General features: G+C 35.1%; 1 protein-coding gene across 3 annotated transcripts in view; it reads right to left on the bottom strand.

Annotated features, from left to right (window-relative positions):
* Window positions 1–284: 284 nt before the first annotated feature.
* LOC132544333 (serine/threonine-protein phosphatase 2A regulatory subunit B'' subunit beta-like) overlaps window positions 285–22001 on the bottom strand; it is a 61238-nt gene continuing 39521 nt past the window's right edge. For 2 of the 3 annotated variants that reach the window (XM_060207917.1, XM_060207914.1), the window contains 11 exons: window positions 20441–20544; window positions 17407–17509; window positions 14329–14403; window positions 13023–13109; window positions 12024–12180; window positions 11227–11275; window positions 10871–10957; window positions 10245–10389; window positions 9770–9919; window positions 8513–8616; window positions 285–4775 (listed from right to left, as the gene is read on the bottom strand). In XM_060207917.1, the coding sequence (XP_060063900.1) occupies window positions 4607–4775; window positions 8513–8616; window positions 9770–9919; window positions 10245–10389; window positions 10871–10957; window positions 11227–11275; window positions 12024–12180; window positions 13023–13109; window positions 14329–14403; window positions 17407–17509; window positions 20441–20544 (1230 nt within the window). In that variant the 3' untranslated portion in view covers window positions 285–4606. Of the gene's footprint in view, window positions 4776–6946; window positions 6978–8512; window positions 8617–9769; window positions 9920–10244; window positions 10390–10870; window positions 10958–11226; window positions 11276–12023; window positions 12181–13022; window positions 13110–14328; window positions 14404–17406; window positions 17510–20440; window positions 20545–22001 lie in introns of all 3 variants that reach the window. The other variant, XM_060207915.1, reaches the window with a different exon arrangement.

The raw sequence follows: 22001 nt of genomic DNA, 5'->3' as shown, positions 1-22001 counted from the left end.
ATACTGGATAATCTGGATCCTTACCACTTACAAGAAACAACTCATTTATTGGCTGACCAAGAAGGGAAAATCATTAACAAAGTCACCAACCTGATTTCTCACAACATAACCATCACGAGAAGTACTCACATGCACAATATTCTCATTATAAAATAGTGCAAACTTGGATACAAACCTATAGTCTCCTCCATTTATACTTTGAGAATCAAGAGTGAAATGTTTATTAGACCATTTACAGCAGCAAGATTAAGGAACTTGTTGCATAACAAACAACACAAGACAAATTTTATATTGGTCTCATTTAATGAGAACATCAAACTGTTAACCAATCATTTGAACACACATTGTAATGAAGCATTGGATGAATAAATTAACTATTCTGAACCAGTAGTTGGACAGACAGGGTTACACAGATGTAGTTCATGTGATTTGATATTACACAGTAAAGTTAAATAATGCTCAATGAAGTTCTGTCACAGAGGTTTTGAGCAAATTAAGATACCTTAAATATACAGATAATTTATGTATCTAGGCGATAGTAGGACATTCATACAAAAACATTAAACTCTAAAGTTACTTTCAATATCAAAATCTCATGAATTTCATATAACATTTTTTATAATATAACTACCCTGTTATCAGTGAAATAACATCTATTATATCAGTTGTATTATGACACATGATCTATAATAATACCCTGCCAGGATGTTGTTGGGTGAAGGTTCATGGTGTTTGCATACTTTTTTTGTTGCGTTACATCTTCAAGGCATCATACATATCTCTATAGTGGCATTACAAAAGACAGAGATATTGAGTGAGAATATTGTCAATTTTGATTTTATAGCAGTTTTATAAGGAGAGATCCCTATAACAGACCAGAAAGATTCTAAAAGGCTGTTGTACGAAAAATTATAAATTTTGAAATTAAATTAATACATTATGTAGCTGAAACTTTTAAAGGTTTAAGTCTGCACAGCTGAATTTTAAGACCTACTATATGTTCTACATTTTTGTTTTTGCAAATTGATATCAGCAAAAGCAAATCAAAATGAGGCATAATACAAACTACTGCACCATTTAGTAAGCCATCTATATATCTTTTCTGTTGGTGTACTCAAAGCAAAAATATATCTGTTTTAATTAAGGCAATATAAGCAAATTATCACAGACATAAATTAAGAAATATCATTTGCACAAAAGGGCTGTAATCTCTGAAACTAAAGCCTCAAACAATGAGCTTAAAAATAAAATAAAACTGACTTAAGTTAATAAATAGAGCTGACATTATGTCTGTAGGATGACAAAATATGTAAATCAGGGGAGGTAACTGTCAGTTAATAATACAACCAGACTAACCAACTTCTAATCTAAACTGACACACATGTACAAACAATGGTCTATTTATAGCTTTGTTATACTTAATGGACTTGGTATTCAGTTACTCATTTAAATTTCTACAAAATTTAGACAATAAACCTTATTAACACACAAAATATTAGAACATCTATGTCCATATTAGTTTATTTAGTATTTAGCAAACCATTATACAAAAACATTAATTTGAACAACTTTGCCTACACTAAAAATTCCAGTTCTGCTTCAGCAAGGAAAATATTTAACATCTGCTTACGGTTGTAACCAGGAGAAGCAGATCTGTTTACTGATCAATGATCAAACAAATTATCAACAGTGGCCTTATTTCTTGTCTTGGCATATCAAAATATCGACATTTTTGTTTTAAATACAATTTTAAATGATTGAAAACATTTTTCTTTTCAGAGCACACCCCAGGTAGGAGTGACTACATTACAGGTGTAAATAAAAATGCACTGTACAAGACAACACCAATTAACCAAGCCAACGGAAGACAAAATTCATTACAGATATTTTATAATCATCACTTCTCTATTTAGTATAACAATTTATCTACAAATGTTTTAATACATATCTGGTGTTAAATGATTATCATCACTGACAAGTACATGTACAGGTATCACATGATTTATTTGGTGTATGAAGAAAAGAAAGATCCACACAAGCATCGACACATCACATTTACTGAATACAATGAAATGTTTGTTGTAGAGATCAACATACTTTTTCTTGGTCTTCCTGGCAATGAGTTAGCATTTCGCTTTACCCTGACACTTAGCCCTCAACTATATAAAAATTCATATAAGCCCTCAAACCAGCACTGCTTCACACATACTAATGCCTACAACATACAATACTGTGTATTTCCCTCCCACTTCAAAGGAAAATCAATTTACCTGAATCAAAACTGGAACAGAAGGTTTTTCTCTCTGGCCATGTCATAGAATTTTCATGGTTTCATCACTATCAGAAATAAGCATGTATAGTGTGATATACAAAACTTAAATGGGAAATATTCAACACAGGAAAGAATTACTGACACAATGAACAGTTTATTACTACATCTTTTGAATAAATAGACTAGATTCATCATAAGTACCTTAAGAGATGTTATAAAACAAATTTGAAGAATGATGGACACACTTTTACAGGGATACTACACTTGGTGGTTCAATGAATTCCTGACGGATTAATGTCTAACATTTTCCAAGCAAAACTTTATTCCTCACAGACTCGAATAAAATTCAAATTAACAAGCAGAGGATAAGTATGGCTGATCCTTCACTTCTGTAATGTTTATAGAATTAAAGCAATGACTTATATCATAACAAAAGAAATATTTAATATGATGCATGTTCTATGTTTCTCATATTTGAGTACAAAGTCATCAAGCTGATCCTTAAGCACTACTTGCAGACTGAAAGATATTCCCATAAATCATGAAATTTTGGCTGTAAAAGTTTATCCACAATCTGTGGAGGACCTGTAAATCACATCCACAACTTTTCACGTAGAAAAAAACAGAAATATTGTTTGGCCAGTTCAATTAATGGAAAGCAAACCGACTTAATGTCACAAGGGAGATAACTAGAGATGTCTTATGATGCAATTACTACCTACACATACTTTACACAACATCAAAACTATGCACATACAATTCCAGGAATACTCTATCATCCTCAGAGGTATGTCCTCTTTTTCAGTAAATTTATTTGTGGAGATGACTTTGAAAATTACCAAATTCTTCTCCAGTATTTTCAGTTTTTTGTGTCAAATGCCTTTAGAAGACAGAAAGAATAATCTTTTGAAGTTGTTTTTTTAATAAGATTCTGTTCTTCACTAAATTTTACAAACTATGAAATTCATTTCTGATATTATTTTGATTCCCAATCATATCTAGACAATTGCTGAACAATCAAAACATATTGACAATAGAACAACCACATGGTACATTTTTTTTCATTTTATAGTTTTTGAGAAAAAATATTTTTAAAAATTAGTTATAACATGTACCTGGTACTACTTCAACAATTTTTTAAAAAGTTCCATTAGAAAACAAAAAAATACATCGAATCAATGAGAGTGGATAATTTGTTACCACAGAAATGGCAGAAGATTGCCTCATTCAGATTTTTTCTAGATTTTGTCACTCACTTTAGCATTGTTTGTGATGCTGACCCTCTAGAAGCCCTCTTGTCACAGTAAATGAACAGATGTAACAACAAAGTCAACAATATAATTAACTATAAATGATGACATCAGGAATAACAAGGCACCAAACTGCATCAAGACATACAATGTATAATGTTGAAAAACCTGACATGTATAAACAGTAACAAGTGGACGGAATCTCTCACTGTTAATTCATCAGTACAAATAATTTTGTATTCCAATGTTGTTTAGCATGGTAAGACTGTATGATATGTTTCAATTAATTGCATTTACCTTCATTTAATGTTCAATTTTTGTTATTTCAGAATAACACAATAAATTATTTTCTTATTTTCTCAAGTTTGAGCTTGAACAAGGTTAATTTGAACTCAGACACTAAACAACACAAATCCGTCGTCACAATAAGGAAAAACTTATGTAAAGGCTTAAATAACATCTTACTAATGTAATTTCACTCATATTTCTATTCACATATACAATCTGCTAACTAACAAATTACATAAATACAGTCTGACTACACATACATGCAGTTCATATAAAGTCATCGACTAGCCACAAAAACAAGGACAAGCAGAAATTAGTTACTGCTAAGTGTGGTCCTAGTCCATAACATACAGCCTCAATCTGGCAAGTGTTTTTACATTTCAGGTCATTCCTCACCTCAGGACACACTGGTCACTATTTTCATACATATCAATCAAATCAAATTCCTAGTATGTTGCAGTATATCAATTGCTGACACCATCCCATCCAATCAAAATCCTTGTAACATTATCACTACCGCAATCAAACATCCCAGAAAACTTCGTGCATCACATGATATGTGAAAATCCTTCATCCACACTGATCATTCTGTCTACAGTAATCACCAGAAACTGAAGCACTTCTGGTGTCAAAGTTTTCTGAGCAATCACAGTCTTTGTTACATAGTGTTTGCTCCTGAGACCTTGAAAGGCGTATAACAATAACCACCGCGACGCAGAATCCAACAAATATCCTGAGAATAACCAGGTAACACTAGAAAAATGTCGAGTTTCCATCTGTGACCATAACTCTGCAGTTAATAGCCAAGATCTTTTGTACTGAAGTCATAGATATCGTCATTGGTATTCTTTACACCTATTTTCCCTCGTGACACAGGAGAGTTCCGCTGCATTTCAAGTTCCAAGTTAGCCCGTTCTTTCTGTATGATCTCATCATCATCTGGTTCAAAGTCATCCTCATACAGTCTGAAATTGAAGGTAAATTTAAAAATAAAAGACACAAAAAATAAAACACCAATATATGGCGTGTACAATAGCGTATAACAGCTTCAGTTCTGAAACAGGTGGTTTACTGCTGGAGATCTTCTATGTACATGTTTAACACTGATGTATTCATGATAGCTGGTTTTCTGGAAGTGCTTCTGCATTTTTTTAGAATTACACTGTTACATTAGAGTAAATTAATTTACCATAATGAACTGAGGACTAGAACCTGACTTACTGTGATTGTGTTCACTAAACCTCTTCATGTGTGAATAAATACAAATTCTGACAACATCAAAATAGGAACAACCGAAAATGGAAAATAACCATACTTAAATCATAGTACAATGTACTCTACCATATTCTGGTAAATCATTTTTCACTGTTCAATATACTGTAAAACCATTTATTCTTTGCGGGGAATTTATTTTTCATTGAGTTCTTGGTCACTCTTAATCCACCCATTCTTATGTCCATGAAATTATGACCACATAGAAATTGACATACTTAAATACAATTAGATTTAGTTAGTAAGATATCTCCAAGAAAAATTAAGTGCCAATGAAAACACATGTTTCTGTAAAATAACCAAATTTGAGCCCCACAAAAATATATGACTTTACAGCATATGTCGACAAATGCTGTTGAATCTTCTTAAAACCAGTGACTTAAAAATCCCTAACCCTTAATTAGAAACTGCATGTTGGCCACTTACTTGAGCTTACTATAGAATACCCATGATATGCAGTATTATGAAAATAGGTACAATATTCATATAAATACTTGTATAGATCTATAGATAAATAAAACACAAATACACGGCATCATGTTAGAGGGCTATGAGATTAAAGAATCTTTTCTCAAAAACAAGTTTATATCATCTCCTGGACAATCATCAGTTAAATTAATGAAGGCCACGGTTAGAAGTTAAGAGAAAGGGAGACAACAGAGCGTAGAATGCCCTCTGTATGTATTTGAAAAATTCAAATTGATTGGATTCTATCTGTGGCCTTTGAAGTTTCCTTATTTTGAATTTTACAAACTGACACATATGAAACATTCTGGACACAGTTTTCTCCCTCTCTCTTAAATGAACCTGCACATGAATTTCCACAAACACTTTCTTTATGGTAAATTGATAGAAAAAAGTTGTTTCTGTTCAGAGTTCAAAGACTGTAAAGATAAACATGCAAAAATTTCTCCCATAACAGTAAGAATTTTCAGGGAGTTTTTGGCTACAGCATCACTCCGACCACAATGCTATCCAGACTAAAAAGATTACTGTAAACACAAGTAAGTTTACAGGGACAGCACACACAGAATCTGTTGACTCATCCAATATAGACCATGGCCGCAAGCTCTGATAATGAAGTGAAAGAAAGATTAAAATCTGTACAGTTAAGAAGGTAAATATTTCAATCATGTATCGCACACAATTATATAGAGGTCTGTTGCTATGAAAGTTACCACTGTTAGTATGGAAAGAAAACTTTCCAATGAATACCATGCTAGGCAAATTATGAATGAAAATTGACAGAAAGTAACAGTCAAATTTCAAACCACATTACACCAACTACAAATATAAAAGTGACTACGTATGCAAAAGCAGGCATTTGCAGACATAAAATCCAGGAAAGGAGAGAAAAGGAAAGTTTTATAAGACAAATATTATTTTTGTGTCAACAAGCATCTTTCATTATTCATACAAATGTTTGGTGTTCCTTATAAGCACTCCAAGGGATATATAAAGAGTACATCCCTAACATTTTGAGTTAAAGATTCTTCTTTTAAATCTGATCAATGACAAAGGGAGACTGTTTCAGGTTGTTAAAATGTTCTTAAATAGTTCTACACTAAAATAACAAACCAAACTGTTCTGGTTATCGTCTTTGTTTCCCCAAATTCTTCATGGCGAAGCTCTACCTTTCAATTTTAAGTTAAAAAAATAGGCATTAGCGGCTGAAATTTTCATCTGAAAAAATTGGAAATTAACCATCACTATCTAAAGCACAGTTTTGATTTATCTTTATTCAATGTTAGGTGATTGAGGTCCCTTACAACAAAGGAGTCTCTCTGGATCCCATGCAGGTTTATAATAGTGGGAGATTCTACAACAACCAGTAACATAGAGAGAGGTTACAACACAATACTACCTAGTAGTAATCATCCTCTCGTGGTCCCCAGCTGCTTGTGAGAAATGTGATGTTGAAAAGAAAATCAGTGTAGACTTGTGTTGTGATTTTTTTCTTTTTCTTTTACATAAGAAAATACATACCATGTATATGTATTTGTAACATACAGTAAAACCTGACCTTATCAAAAGGTCATTTGTTCAGAAACTAAAGAGTAATCATGCTTTCACAGTTTTTGTATTAAAAGTATTGTGTAAAATCCTTACTACAAACTGTCAGGTACATATGTACTATTTTGTTTCAGCAATATTGGGAATTCAGCATCATAACATGATGAAACACTCTACATAAACTCTTCAGTGTTTAACAATCATCACACCCATAATATGACAGTGCATGAGGATGAAAATTTTTCAGGATTTCTTAAAAGTCAGCTTTTCTTATATCTGAAAAAAAAACCTGCTGTCTGACATACAAGATAAATACAGTAACCTATGTTAAATTTTTAAACTAAGAAACAAATTTCATTTTTACTGTTATATGTAAATATATATATTTCTTAAATTAATCATTACAATGCTTTTACAAGAACCATACATATATGATAAGATTTTTTTTCCCCTTAACATAAAGATTGTGCATTAATTGAATGTGACAAGTAACATGTGTTATATTTTAAGGTGAGCCATGAGTGAGGGTATATCTATCTACATACATTGATGACCTGGCAGGCATACCTGTACAAAATTACTACACTAACACCTCAAGTCACCGGATTAACCAGCATACCTATATACTTTATAGCATGCTAAGGCCAAGTAAAACTCTCTGTTTCCCGTTACATTAAGAAAGGATTATAATATCTTAAATAATCCTCACTTCTCCAGCTTAAACAACATGTTTTCAAGTTTTTTATTTACCAAAAACAATTTCAAAACTTCGTCAAAAAGTATTAAAAGTGAAAAAGGTAGAGTAAAAAGAAACAGATTCCATTTTAAGCTTGGCCTCAAAATATTTTTCATTCTACAACAAATCTTATTAATAAATAAATTTGTATTTATACGACATGCAATATGATATAATTATAGATTTCCTGACCCCCTATTATTACAACATGAAAGTGACCCTTGACCTTATACAGATAATCTGCCATCCTGGCAAGATGGTGAACCTATATAAATGTGATTCCACTTCCGAATATAACTGTTCCCGCAAGCAGACCCCGATCTCAATAAATAATTAAGTGTACCTTGTACAACCGTCTATACCTCTTGTTGGCTTTAAAATACCTATATTTACTCTGGGCCCCACTCAACATAAAGGATCTTAGAAATGTAAACACATACAATTACTTTATAAACTCTGTTAAACTGTAAACATTAATTTAATTCATCACAAACAGATATTTGTTCACTACAGTAGGTATTGAATATTATATTATGTAATATGACTACCTTTCAAAATAAGTAAAGATTTCATACATTATCATCTCCAACAAAGTTGGCATGTATTTCCTGTGGTTTCAGACTTAATTGTGAGAAACTCCCAGAGTTAGCTCCCCAACCTTTGACATGGTTTTACACTTACATCTCCTCTTGCTCCATGGCTCCCTCCTCTGCCACAAGGTTTTCGTACTCCTCTGCAGCATACTTTTCCCAGTCTGTAGGTTCAGGACCATCATTCTCCAAATCCTTCAATCATGAGGAAACAAAAATTCAGATCAAATTGCAATCTCATAAATCAAAATGATTTTATATACATAATATATGTGTAACAGAGGTCATTATTTATTTCAATGCCTCCGCTAGGAATCGAACCCGGGACCCCTGGCTTACTAGTCTGACGCTCAACCAATCGAGCTAAAGAGAAGTTCTCTCTAGCCGTGTGGTATATTGCAACTAGTATTTTACAAGGGTTACATACTCCCCCTCCAGGAAATAGCTCGTCCTCGAGTTTCCAGGGGTTATAGCTACGCCGGTGGGGCATGGCTAAGTACTATTCCCGGGTCCCTACATGGGCGCCAATGTAACAGAGGTCATTATTTATTTCAATGCCTCCGCTAGGAATCGAACCCAGGACCCCTGACTTACTAGTCTGACGCTCAACCAATCAAGCTAAAGAGAAGTTCTCTCTAGCCGAGTGGTATACTGCGGCTAGTATTTTACCAGGGTTACATATGTTACTGAAATAATTTTGTATACATTATATATGTTACTGAAATGATTTTATGTACATTATATATGTTACTGAAATGATTTTTTTAAAGTTTTTAATTTACAAATTACATGTCAATTAGAAGTTATCAATATCACAGTTTCCCAGGCCAATGTTTTTTAATGTGAAAAATTACAAAAAAAAGGTGAGTTGGTGATATTGTACACAGACAAAAACTACCCTATTAACATCGACATATGAATACTGATATTTACAAATAAACATTGGTCAGAACAGACAAAACCTTTCCCTAATGCTGGTGAATTAACCCTAACACTGTTGAATGAGAACTGCATGCTTTTAGACAAAACCTACCCTGACATTGGGGAATGAGAACTGCTGCTTTATGACAAAACCTACCCTTACATTGGCGAATGAACATCGCTGCTTTAAGACAATACCAACCCTGACATTGGGGAATGAACATCGCTGCTTTAAGACAATACCAACCCTGACATTGGGGAATGAGAACTGCTGCTTTATGACAAAACCTACCCTTACATTGGCGAATGAACATCGCTGCTTTAAGACAATACCAACCCTGACATTGGGGAATGAGAACTGCTGCTTTATGACAAAACCTACCCTTACATTGGCGAATGAACATCGCTGCTTTAAGACAAAACCTACCCTAACATTGGCGAATGGATCCCGCTGTTCATGCTCCAGGAACTTGTCTAGGTTGAAGAATGTATCAAAGAAAATATTGGTCATTTTACAGTTCTTCAGGTCAGCTAACGTTATGCGTCCTTCATCTTTTGGTCCAACTAAATCTAACATCTGAAAACAAAACAAATATTACATCATTTCTTTATCCTGATTGATTCAGCTGATTTAGATGTGAAATGTTTATCATATTATCTTATTGTCCTGTATCCTAATCCTGGTCCAACACACAATCACTAACTGACAATGCTGGGATGCTGTATCCTAATGCTGGGATGCTGCAGTATATTCTGATTAACATTGGGATATTTCATTAATCTGAACTAGTCTTCATCATCTGGTCATCAACAGTTCTTTCTTACTCTTTCCCTTGAAGATTTCAAACAAAGTTTCGTTTTTGGCTACTCAGACATATATCCAACTTTTTTTTTTATTTTACCTGACAAAGGCAATCTTCAAAGGGAAGTTTCTCAATGCCCATGTCCTCCATTTTCTGCATCTGTTCCTCATAAAAGTACTCCATCTCGTACATAGAGATAACACCATCCCCATCCAGATCCATACAGCGAAACCAGTACTCTATACTGTAGTAAAAACAAGGAGGATTATTGCAGTGTTATTTAGTACTAGTCTCATTTCACACTAAACTTAAATTTTACTGATTAACTCTGTACTATTATTTGATGAAACATGCAAGTCTATTGTTTTATTCCTAAAGGAAATGCTTGTTGTCCTTCTGTAATAAAGAGCCAGTTTTCTATAACAACCATGGCTTTTCATGATCTCATTGCACACATTTTCCCCCATGTGTTCTTGTTTTCTGTTTTTTTGTGTCACAAAGTTCTGTATTAAATTTTTGGTCAGCACAAAGATGCGACTCTGATAGTCTTGGGCAAAGCTACATGTTTCAAGTCTCCTCAAGACATCATATAAGGATTTAGGCAGAGAATTGCTTCAACTAAAATTTTTCATACTTTTCTGACAATCAGTATTTACATGTGAGGCAACTTTTATCCAACTATGTACCTACCTAGTGGAGTTACATTTACAACACTATATACCTACCTTGTTGGGTTACGTTTATCCTCTTCTGACAGTAGGAACCACACAAACTCTGGATAAGTCATTTTGCCCTCCTTGAATGCCTTACCTCTACCAAAACAACAAGAACAAGCATTAAAAAACACACAAGACAGTAAATGACAATTTATAACAATTGACAGGGTGAAACCTGTCTTTCTTAAGATTTGTAGGATGAAACAGTTTTTATCATTTTAATTTTTCTAATTTACACACATTTTATAATGTTAACTAATCATCAAAGAAGGGAAAAGTGACATGTATGTTCAAGACCTGGAACATGTATGGCAGCATTATCATAATCAAAGCCTGGTATATCCCTTACCAGTGTGCACACCTACCTTGTTACACACCCTGAGAATATTCTGTCGATCACCCGTGTTGCTATAGCTGAAATTATAACAATGATGCTATAGATGAAAAGTAATGTTTTTATTTCAAAGAGAGACAACTCTATTATAAGCAATAGACTATAACAGAGAGGGCCATGCATGCTGTGTGCCAGATAGTATATATTCCCTATTATAATAAAAGAAAAGACAACAATTTGGATTTAGAGATATATACAGTCTAACCCATGTATGGAATCCTGTAAAAAATTATCTATTTAAGAAAATTTTGGTTATCTGTTACATCATGATATATAATGTATTATTTGAAAGTCTATATCCTGTTCCATTTTTAGTAACAGTGACCTTAAGTTTGACCTAAGTAGCATTTGATATTCCATATCTGCACATCAAAGTTTAAAATCATGTGAAATTTCAGAAAGTCTGGTCCTCTGTAAATGCCCTGTACAATGTACAATGTACTTTTGACAACATTTAGCTGCTTCTATTACAAGTACATTTGTAACAGCAATATTAACCTTACAATCTATATAAACTCCATTTGCAATTCTGTATATCACAGTGTAGGATCATGTGTAATTTTTGAAAAGATGTATTTTTACAGTATATTCTGGTGCTAATTTTAGCGACCTTGTTCGTGACCTTGAATAGACTGAGTTTTACACAATGTCTTTGATTATTTATCTTCCAAAGCATGTTGAACTTTTTAGTTTTCACATTCTTTTAATCATGTGTAATGACAGGACCAGAGCTTTTCTTTGTTTTAACAACCTACATCATCAACTTACCATGATCATTGTGACGTGACAAATCATTTTTGTCGATGAGGAGATCATGATCTTTATCTAGCTCCCAAAACTTACAATACACAACATAAAAATGTTCATAGGAAAAGAAGTCCATGATTTGATTAATATCATCTTCTTCTTCTAAACGTTCTAAAGTCTGAAACATGAAATGAAGTTATCATTGTAAGGAAGTGTAGTGACAATGTGATACACTCTATCAGTGATATTTGTCATGAAAAATTTCATCATATGACACTGAAAATCATACTTTAAAATAGACTTTCTTTTAATTAAAGTTTAGCAAAAACATTTACTACATCTGTCATCAAGATGAAGAATACTGAATCTTCATATTTTTTTTATGCACTTCAAATAAAAGCATGATTTTAACAATGACAAAGTAACATGTATATTGAAATACATTTTCTGATTTTTATATTATTATAATTATATTATACAAACAATAATTAAATTATTACATTTGGCAGAAGCCCACTACCCTCTTGAAATACTCTCTTCAAATTAAAACTGATATATTGCCAAAAAGTGTTTTCTAATTTCATAATTGCTAATGAAATTGTTGTGCGCATGGAATACAAATTTTTAATCTTTCTTCTTAGAAGGGTATGTTTGGTATCTGATAAAATGAACGCAGTACACTCTAGTTATCAGGTTTCAAGCCTACCCACAGGTACATGTATTGCAAAACGAGTAGAAATGCATTTCAATATCTATTATTTGAGTCAAGTTTGAAGTTTTGAACATTATTTGTCTACTGCACAATAAATATGTTATAATAACTTTGAGCTTTATTTGAGTCAAGTTTTATGTTTTGAACATTATGTGTCTACTGCACAATAAACATGTTATAATAATTTTATGGATAATAACGACATACATGACATAAGTAAACATCAATATAGATTTGTATCCCACATTTGTCTAAGTTTAATCGTCTTGTCCCACTAGGTAGTAAATCCTGTATTGTATCACACTCACCCGTAAAAAGTTACTTCTCCGTAGTTCAGGTATGGTGATCATACCTGTCCAAGTGCGATTTATACAGTAAAACATCCTAGCTATCACCTGTAAGCAGAAATAAAATTACATTTCAATGTTTATTTCGTTGAAGTAACACAGAAGTCATTTGTTAACTTCCAAATTGCTCAGAAATTTCAATACAAATTTTTTAATAATATCCAAAGGTATTATAATGTCATACAATATATTCCTCAAAGATTTATTGTGCATTCATTGTCTATAATCATATCATCAGTCTGTTACAATTCTAAACTAAATTAGAAGGAAAGAGTTTCTACAATCTTACTCACCATACCAGTAACAATATGATATGATGAGAGTTGTCTATGGTAGGTTAGTATGAGTAATAGTGCATTTTACACAATCTACTTTAGATCTAGCTGTGTTAAGGCTATATGCTACCTCACAAATCCTACCTGAGATCTGTATTAAAGTTAAGGCTATATGCTACCTCACAAATCCTACCTGAGATCTGTATTTAAGTTAAGGCTATATGCTACCTCACACATCCTACCTGAGATCTGTATTAAAGTTAAGACTATATGCTACCTCACAAATCCTACCTGAGATCTGTATTAAAGTTAAGGCTATATGCTACCTCACAAATCCTACCTGAGATCTGTATTAAAGTTAAGGCTATATGCTACCTCACAAATCCTACCTGAGATCTGTATTAAAGTTAAGGCTATATGCTACCTCACAAATCCTACCTGAGATCTGTATTAAAGTTAAGGCTATATGCTACCTCACAAATCATACCTGATATCTGTATTAAAGTTAAGGCTATATGCTACCTCACACATCCTACCTGAGATCTGTATTAAAGTTAAGACTATATGCTATCTCACAAATCATACCTGATACCTGTATTAAAGTTAAGGCTATATGCTACCTCACCAATCCTACCTGAGATCTGTATTTAAGTTAAGGCTATATGCTACCTCACAAATCCTACCTGAGATCTGTATTAAAGTTAAGGCTATATGCTAATTCACACATCCTACCTGAGATCTGTATTAAAGTTAAGACTATATGCTATCTCACAAATCATACCTGAGATCTATATTAAGGCTATATGGTGAGGCATTGGTCTCAATGAAAGCACCTTTGACCCTTTATTCCCACTTATTTGACCTTTGATCCCAATACTAACATATGACCTTTGACTTCAGTAATGTATCTTCAGTTTCAAATGACACATCATTTTATGTTACAGAAAAGACTAAAAAACTTTGATCCCACCACAGACTAACAAATGACTCACAGTATTAACATATCTGGAGTGGAACTCTGGAGCCTCCTGAAGGAAAGTCAAACCAGGGTGAGTGTCCACCACATCCTGTAACAAAATTAAAAAAATCAAAGGTAAAAACTGAGAACTATGGTATTTACCTTAAAAGTACATCTTTGTCGAATTCTAATCAAATGAAAACATGAAGTTTTAGACATGATATGTTAAAAAGTTTCAAGCTGCTTTGTGCAAAAATTTACATTTTTTTGAAAGTATTTTAAATACACATATGAATGTAAAAGAAACACCAGAATTGAAAGAATACTCCAGTGCAAAACTAATGTAATTTAGTCCAAATTTTGATTTAAGGACTAGGAGCCTAATGTAACAGCCGAAACAGACACATGGCTAGCCATTGTCACGGTTTATTGAACCTAAATTGTTCTTTCAGTATTTTATCTGGTACTAAACAGAGACAGTATGGTTCACTGAAAACATTAAACAATTATTCGTTCCAGAGAAATAATGCTGTACTTTACTGTCCAGTATAAAACATTCATTAAACTACACTTATAAGTCTGATTCAAGATAAAAAGAGAATTGTTCAAAATAATTATTTTATTATGTGACACAACATTTTGGCAGATAGAGAGAGGCACCATGCCAAATAATTTCATCAAATGTAAATTGAAGTTTAATGAAACGGAACATGAACCATCCTGTTTTACAACAAGATGTCAAACTTAGAATAGCCGAGACAGTGAAGAATTATATATCATAACTTTGTACGTATTTGGTGAAAGACATGATTTACTTTAAATATAGATAAAATAAATAAACTTTATGAAAACCCAATAAATCTCTGCATATCAAAGAAGCATGTAGTTAAGCTGTACTCTTCACAAGCTGGTAGGATTGCTTTCAAATTTTGTTTTGTTTTGCCACTTCAGTTTCATTACAATGTATACATGACAGGGTCAGGACTTCAGGACATGTTGCTGAATCACTGAGGAGATGGGGTTTTAATTCTGATGTGCTCAAACTTGAAGTATACTTAAAAAGAAACCACCTAGTCAGTCAACAGGTAAGTTTGTTGAGATACCACCTGGTCAGTGGACAGCCACCTGGTCAGTCAACAGGTAAGATTGATGAGATACACCTGGTCAGTCGACAGGTAAAGATTGATGAGATACCACCTGGTCAGTAAACAGGTAGGATTGGGGAGATACAACCTGGTCAGTCAACAGGTAGGATTGGTGAGATACCACCTGATCAGTCAACAGGTAGGATTGGTGAGATACCAAATGGTCAGTCAACAGGTAAGATTGATGAGACACCACCTGGTCAGTCGACAGGTAAGATTGGTGAGATACCACCTGGTCAGTCGACAGGTAGGATTGGTGAGATACCACCTGGTCAGTCGACAGGTAGGATTGGTGAGATACCACCTGGTCAGTCAACAGGAAGGATTGGTGAGAATCCATCTGGTCAGTCAACAGGTAGGATTGGTGAGATACCACCTGGTCAGTCGACAGGTAGGATTGGTGAGATACCACCTGGTCAGTCAACAGGAAGGATTGGTGAGAATCCATCTGGTCAATCAACAGGTAGGATTGGTGAGATACCACCTGGTCAGTCAACAGGTAGGGTTGGTGAGATACCACCTGGTCAGTCGACAGGTAGGAGTGGTGAGATACCACCTGGTCAGTCGACAGGTAAGATTGGTGAGATACCACATGGTCAGTCAACAGGTAGGATTGGTGAAAATCCATCTGGTCAGTCAACAGGTAGGATTGGTGAGATACCACCTGGTCAGTCGACAGGTAGAATTGGTGAGAATCCACCTGGTCAGTCAACAGGTGGGATTGGTGAGAATCCATCTGGTCAGTCGACAGGGAAGATTTGATTAGAAACCACCTTGTCAGTCAACAGGTAGATTTGATGAGAAACCATCCAGTCAGTAGACAGGTAACATTGGTGAGAATCCACCTGGTCAGTCGACAGGTAAGATTGGTGAGATACCACCTGGTCAGTCAACAGGTAGGGTTGGTGAAAATCCATCTGGTCAGTCAACAGGTAGGATTGGTGAGATACCACCTGGTCAGTCGACAGGTAGAATTGGTGAGAATCCACCTGGTCAGTCAACAGGTGGGATTGGTGAGAATCCATCTGGTCAGTCGACAGGGAAGATTTGATTAGAAACCACCTTGTCAGTCAACAGGTAGATTTGATGAGAAACCATCCAGTCAGTAGACAGGTAACATTGGTGAGAATCCACCTGGTCAGTCGACAGGTAAGATTGGTGAGATACCACCTGGTCAGTCAACAGGTAGGGTTGGTGAGATACCACCTGGTCAGTCAACAGGTAAGATTGGTGAGAAACCAGCTGGTCAGTCAACAGGTAGGATTGGTGAGAATCCACCTGGCCAGTCAACAGGTAGGATTGGTGAGAATCCATCTGGTCAGTCAACAGGTAAGATTGGTGAGAATCCATCTGGTCAGTCAACAGGTAAGATTGGTGAGAATCCATCTGGTCAGTCGACAGGTAAGATTGGTGAGAATCCATCTGGTCAGTCAACAGAAAGGATTGGCTGCTCCCTAACAATACAGATTTCTCATACAAGTCTGATGTGTGGGATTTGCCTTATTTGTATCATATTGTTGATCCAAGACATCACACCAACAGTTCATATGAAATGTCAATTATACATATAATGCATCGTAATGTCAAATAATATGATATTGCAATGTCTACATCTATATGATGTCATGTCAACGATGAATATGAAATGTCAAGATTACAGAGGCATTTTTCAGCAAAAGTCAGACAATAAAAGCTTTGAAACAATTTGGAACCTGGAATAAAGATAAAAAGTTCATCTTATACTGATTAAGTGTGTGTATATACAGAATATCCAATAGCTTTCTTTATAAAAACGTAGTCTTCACCAAAAGGAAAACAACTGGTCAGGCTATAATTATAATGATGAGTTCCACATTTTTTCCAGTTTTATCCAATTGAGTTGAAACCTTGGTGTGACATGTGTTGATTTCTCCTGTCAGATTCCAAACATACCCAATGTTGTCCTGTTTCAGTTCAGGTAAACTTACCTGAATTAATGGAATTAAATCATCCTCTTCGAGGTAGTTGGTAGAAGGTTTGGCTAACAATTTAAGAAACTGGGACGGTCGATCATGACATGTTTGGAATACTCTGTTAAAGTAAAGCATTACAAAGGTTAATTAAATATTCATTCTAATATTTGAAAAAAAAATTCCAAAGTGCACAGTTACACTAAAATTAAAAATAAATTTTCACTATACAGATATATATACATAAGACAATTTTTTTTTATTTATGCACTGTCCAAGTTTGCATTTTATCATCTGTCATCTTGTAGTCACACAACCTCAGTCAGTAGAGCATCAGATATTTCAACCTCCGTAAAATAAGATCTGACTAGGTAATAAGTCCAACCCAGGCACCCATACCTACAGCTGTTCCATCAATAAGACCTTGTTTGGTAATAAACTCATCCCAGGCACCCATACCTACAGCTGTTCCATCAATAAGACCTTGTTTGGTAATAAACTCATCCCAGGCACCCATATCTATAACTGTTCCATCAAAAAACCCTTGTTTGGTAATAAACTCATCCCAGGCACCCATATCTAAAGCTGTTCCATTAATAAGACCTTGTTTGGTAAAAAGCCCAGCCCAGACACCCATACTTATAGCTGTTCCATTAATAAGACCTTGTTTGGTAATAAGTCCAACCCAGGCACCCATACCTACAGCTGTTCCATCAATAAGACCTTGTTTGGTAATAAACTCATCCCAGGCACCCATATCTATAACTGTTCCATCAAAAAAACCTTGTTTGGTAATAAACTCATCCCAGGCACCCATATCTAAAGCTGTTCCATTAATAAGACCTTGTTTGGTAATAAACTCATCCCAGGCACCCATATCTATAGCTGATCCATCAAAAAAAACCTTGTTTGGTTATAAACTCATCCCAGGCACCCATATCTAAAGCTGTTCCATCAATAAGACCTTATTAGGTAATAAGCTGAGCCCAGGTTCCATAATTATAGTTTTTCCATCAATAAAACCTTGCTTGGTAAAAGCCCAGCCCAGGCACCCATATCTACAGCTGTTCCAACAACAAGAACATCATTGGTAATAAGCCCAGGCCAGGCACCCATATCTACAGCTGTTCCATCAATAAGACCTTGTTTGGTTATAAACTCATCCCAGGCACCCATATCTAAAGCTGTTCCATTAATAAGACCTTGTTTGGTAAAAAGCCCAGCCCAGACATCCATACTTATAGCTGTTCCATCAATAAATCCTTTTTTGGTAATAAGCCCAGCCCAGGCACCCATAATTATAGTTGTTCCATCAATAAATCCTTTTTTGGTAATAAGCCCAGCCCAGGCACCCATAATTATAGTTGTTCCATCAATAAATCCTTTTTTGGTAATAAGCCCAGCCCAGGCACCCATAATTATAGTTGTTCCATCAATAAATCCTTTTTTGGTAATAAGCCCAGCCCAGGCACCCATAATTATAGTTGTTCCATCAATAAATCCTTTTTTGGTAATAAGCCCAGCCCAGGCACCCATAATTATAGCTGTTCCATCAATAAAACCTTATTTGGTAATAAACCAATCCCAGGCACCTATAATTATAGTTTTTCCATCAATAAAACCTTGCTTGGTAAAAGCCCAGCCCAGACATCCATACTTATAGCTGTTCCATCAATAAATCCTTTTTTGGTAATAAGCCCAGCCCAGGCACCCATACTTATAGCTGTTCCATCAATAAAACCTTATTAGGTAATAAGCCAATCCCAGGCACCTATAATTATAGTTTTTCCATCAATAAAACCTTGCTTGGTAAAAGCCCAGCCCAGGATCCCATATCTACAGCTGTTCCAACAACAAGAACACCATTGGTAATAAGCCCAGGCCAGGCACCCATATCTACAGCTGTTCCATCAATAAGACCTTGTTTGGTAATAAGCCAATCCCAGACACCCATATCTATAGCTGTTTCAACAACAAGGCCATCTTTGCTAATAAGCCCAGGCCAGGCACCCATATCTTCAGCTGTTCCATTAATAAGACCTTGTTTGGTAAAAAGCCCAGCCCAGACACCCATACTTATAGCTGTTCCATCAATAAATCCTTTTTTGGTAATAAGCCCAGCCCAGGCACCCATAATTATAGCTGTTCCATTAATAAAAACTTATTTGGTAAAAAGCCCAGCCCAGGCATCCATAATTATAGCTGTTCCATCAATAAGACCTTATTAGGTAATAAGCCAATCCCAGGCACCTATAATTATAGTTTTTTTATCAATAAAACCTTGCTTGGTAAAAGCCCAGCCCAGGCACCCATAATTATAGCTGTTCCATCAATAAAACCTTATTTGGTAATAAGCCCAGCCCAGGCACCCATAATTATAGCTGTTCCATCAATAAGACCTTATTAGGTAATAAGCTGAGCCCAGGCACCTATAATTATAGTTTTTCCATCAATAAAACCTTGCTTGGTAAAAGCCCAGCCCAGGCACCCATATATACAGCTGTTCCAACAACAAGAACACCATTGGTAATAAGCCCAGGCCAGGCACCCATATCTACAGCTGTTCCATCAATAAGACCTAGTTTGGTAATAAGCCAATCCCAGACATCCATATCTATAGCTGCTCCAACAACAAGACCATCTTTGGTAATAAGCCCAGGCCAGGCACCCATATCTACAGCTGTTCCATCAATAAGACCTAGTTTGGTAATAAGCCAATCCCAGACATCCATATCTATAGCTGCTCCAACAACAAGACCATCTTTGGTAATAAGCCCAGCCCAGACACCCATATCTACAGCTGTTCCAAAAACAAGACCATCATTGGGAATAAGCTCATCCAGGTACCCATATCTAAAGCTGTTTTTTCTTTGTTTTATAGAGTTATGCTTGGTTATACATTTTGACAATAGCAACAAAACATCAGCTGACTGTATAAAGACTGTGAAGTATAAAATACACATATTACACAATCAAGAATATAATACTGGCAGAAATATTTCTCAATTATAAGTTTACTTCAAGTGTACATACAGACAAATATACAATGTACCTTTTCCACATGGAATTGAAGGACTGTTGTGTAATGAAGCCATTCTTTTCACCTCCTGCTGCATGAAATAACAAGCTCTTCCAATAAAGTGGGAGTTTGCATGCCTGAAATTATACAAAATTCTTAATAAAATTTAATTTCTTCTATTTGAATCACAGAAACTTTGAAAATTAATCACAAAAATAGAAAAAATATTTTTTGAAGCTTTCTCATTATCTGTAACATTAAGGAAGATACAATTATACAGACCATACTTTAAACCTAAAATTATAACATCTGGTGAATTAGATGAAACACTTAACAAAGAAACCCATACCCTAACTGAAGCAGAAGTCCATATCTACCAGGTGCATCAATTATAGAATAGGAGAATGAGCATACATTTTATAATACAGACTTGGATAATCTCTCCTTTTTTATCATTTTTTAACATTTTGTCTCCAGCATGATCCTGTCCCTGGGGATACATATATATATATATATACTTGGTACAGGTGTACAGACACATTTGGGTTATGCTAAACCTCAGCCAAGTCCCTCCTCCTTTTCCTCAGGGAGAAGTGAATGGCCAGACCTTTATGGATGGTAGTAACGGCAACATGTGCTGTTCCTCACCAAACAACAGTATTACATAAATTTATCTCTATAGCTCAGAACTTACCAAACCCTAATATCAACCACAACCAATCAACAAGATATTTATCTTCTAAACATTTCTGTTATCAATATTATTACAGCCAGAGAGAAAAACTTTTACTTTAATCTTGTTTAAAAACTGGATTATTTCCATCTGTATCAGCAGAAGAATGAGGAAGGGAAAGTTTATTATTGCTCTCACTTTCCTTGATAGTTACTCACTTTTTAAACAAACAGTTCCAAAGAGGAAAAATGTTTATTGATCTGATCCACCATCAACTGTCCACCTTCTGTTGTGTACAAAGACTCTGATCCCCACCCACAGTCTTCCTTCTGATGTGTACACAGACTCTGATCCCCACCCACAGTCTTCCTTCTGATGTGTACACAGACTCTGATCCCCACCCAGTCGTCCTTCTGATGTGTACACAGACTCTGATCCCCAACCACAGTCTTCCTTCTGATGTGTACACAGACTGTGATCTCCCAACCACAGTCTTCCTTCTGATGTGTACACAGACTGTGATCCCCCACCCACAGTCTTCCTTCTGATGTGTACACAGACTCTGATCCCCACCCACTGTCTTCCTTCTGATGTGTACACAGACTCTGATCCCCACCCACAGTCTTCCTTCTAATGTGAGCACAGACCCCAACCCTCACACTATATTGTACAATTCATCAAAAGTAACTATCAAGTTTTTATGAAGCTTGTTTATTACCTAGTTTCTGTGTATCTACATTTTGTTTGACCATGGCAATGCCAACTTCTGGAAGAGGGAGTAAGTTACATTTTATAGGAAAAAGGTCATGTTTACAGACATTACTGCTGGTAAGTGTGTGTAGGAGTGGAATACGTCCAAAACTCTTGGCAACTGTGCAAAAAAACTGTAAAATGATTTCTCAGATTCTCAGATCTCCAAAG

The sequence above is a fragment of the Ylistrum balloti genome, unplaced genomic scaffold (genome assembly GCF_031769215.1).
Source record: "Ylistrum balloti isolate Yb309-2 unplaced genomic scaffold, AGI_CSIRO_Ybal_v1 Utg369790, whole genome shotgun sequence".
In the NCBI taxonomy this organism is placed as follows: Eukaryota; Metazoa; Mollusca; class Bivalvia; order Pectinida; family Pectinidae; genus Ylistrum; species Ylistrum balloti.
Note: the sequence above shows the minus strand (reverse complement) of the source record. Positions and strands in the feature narration are given on the sequence as shown.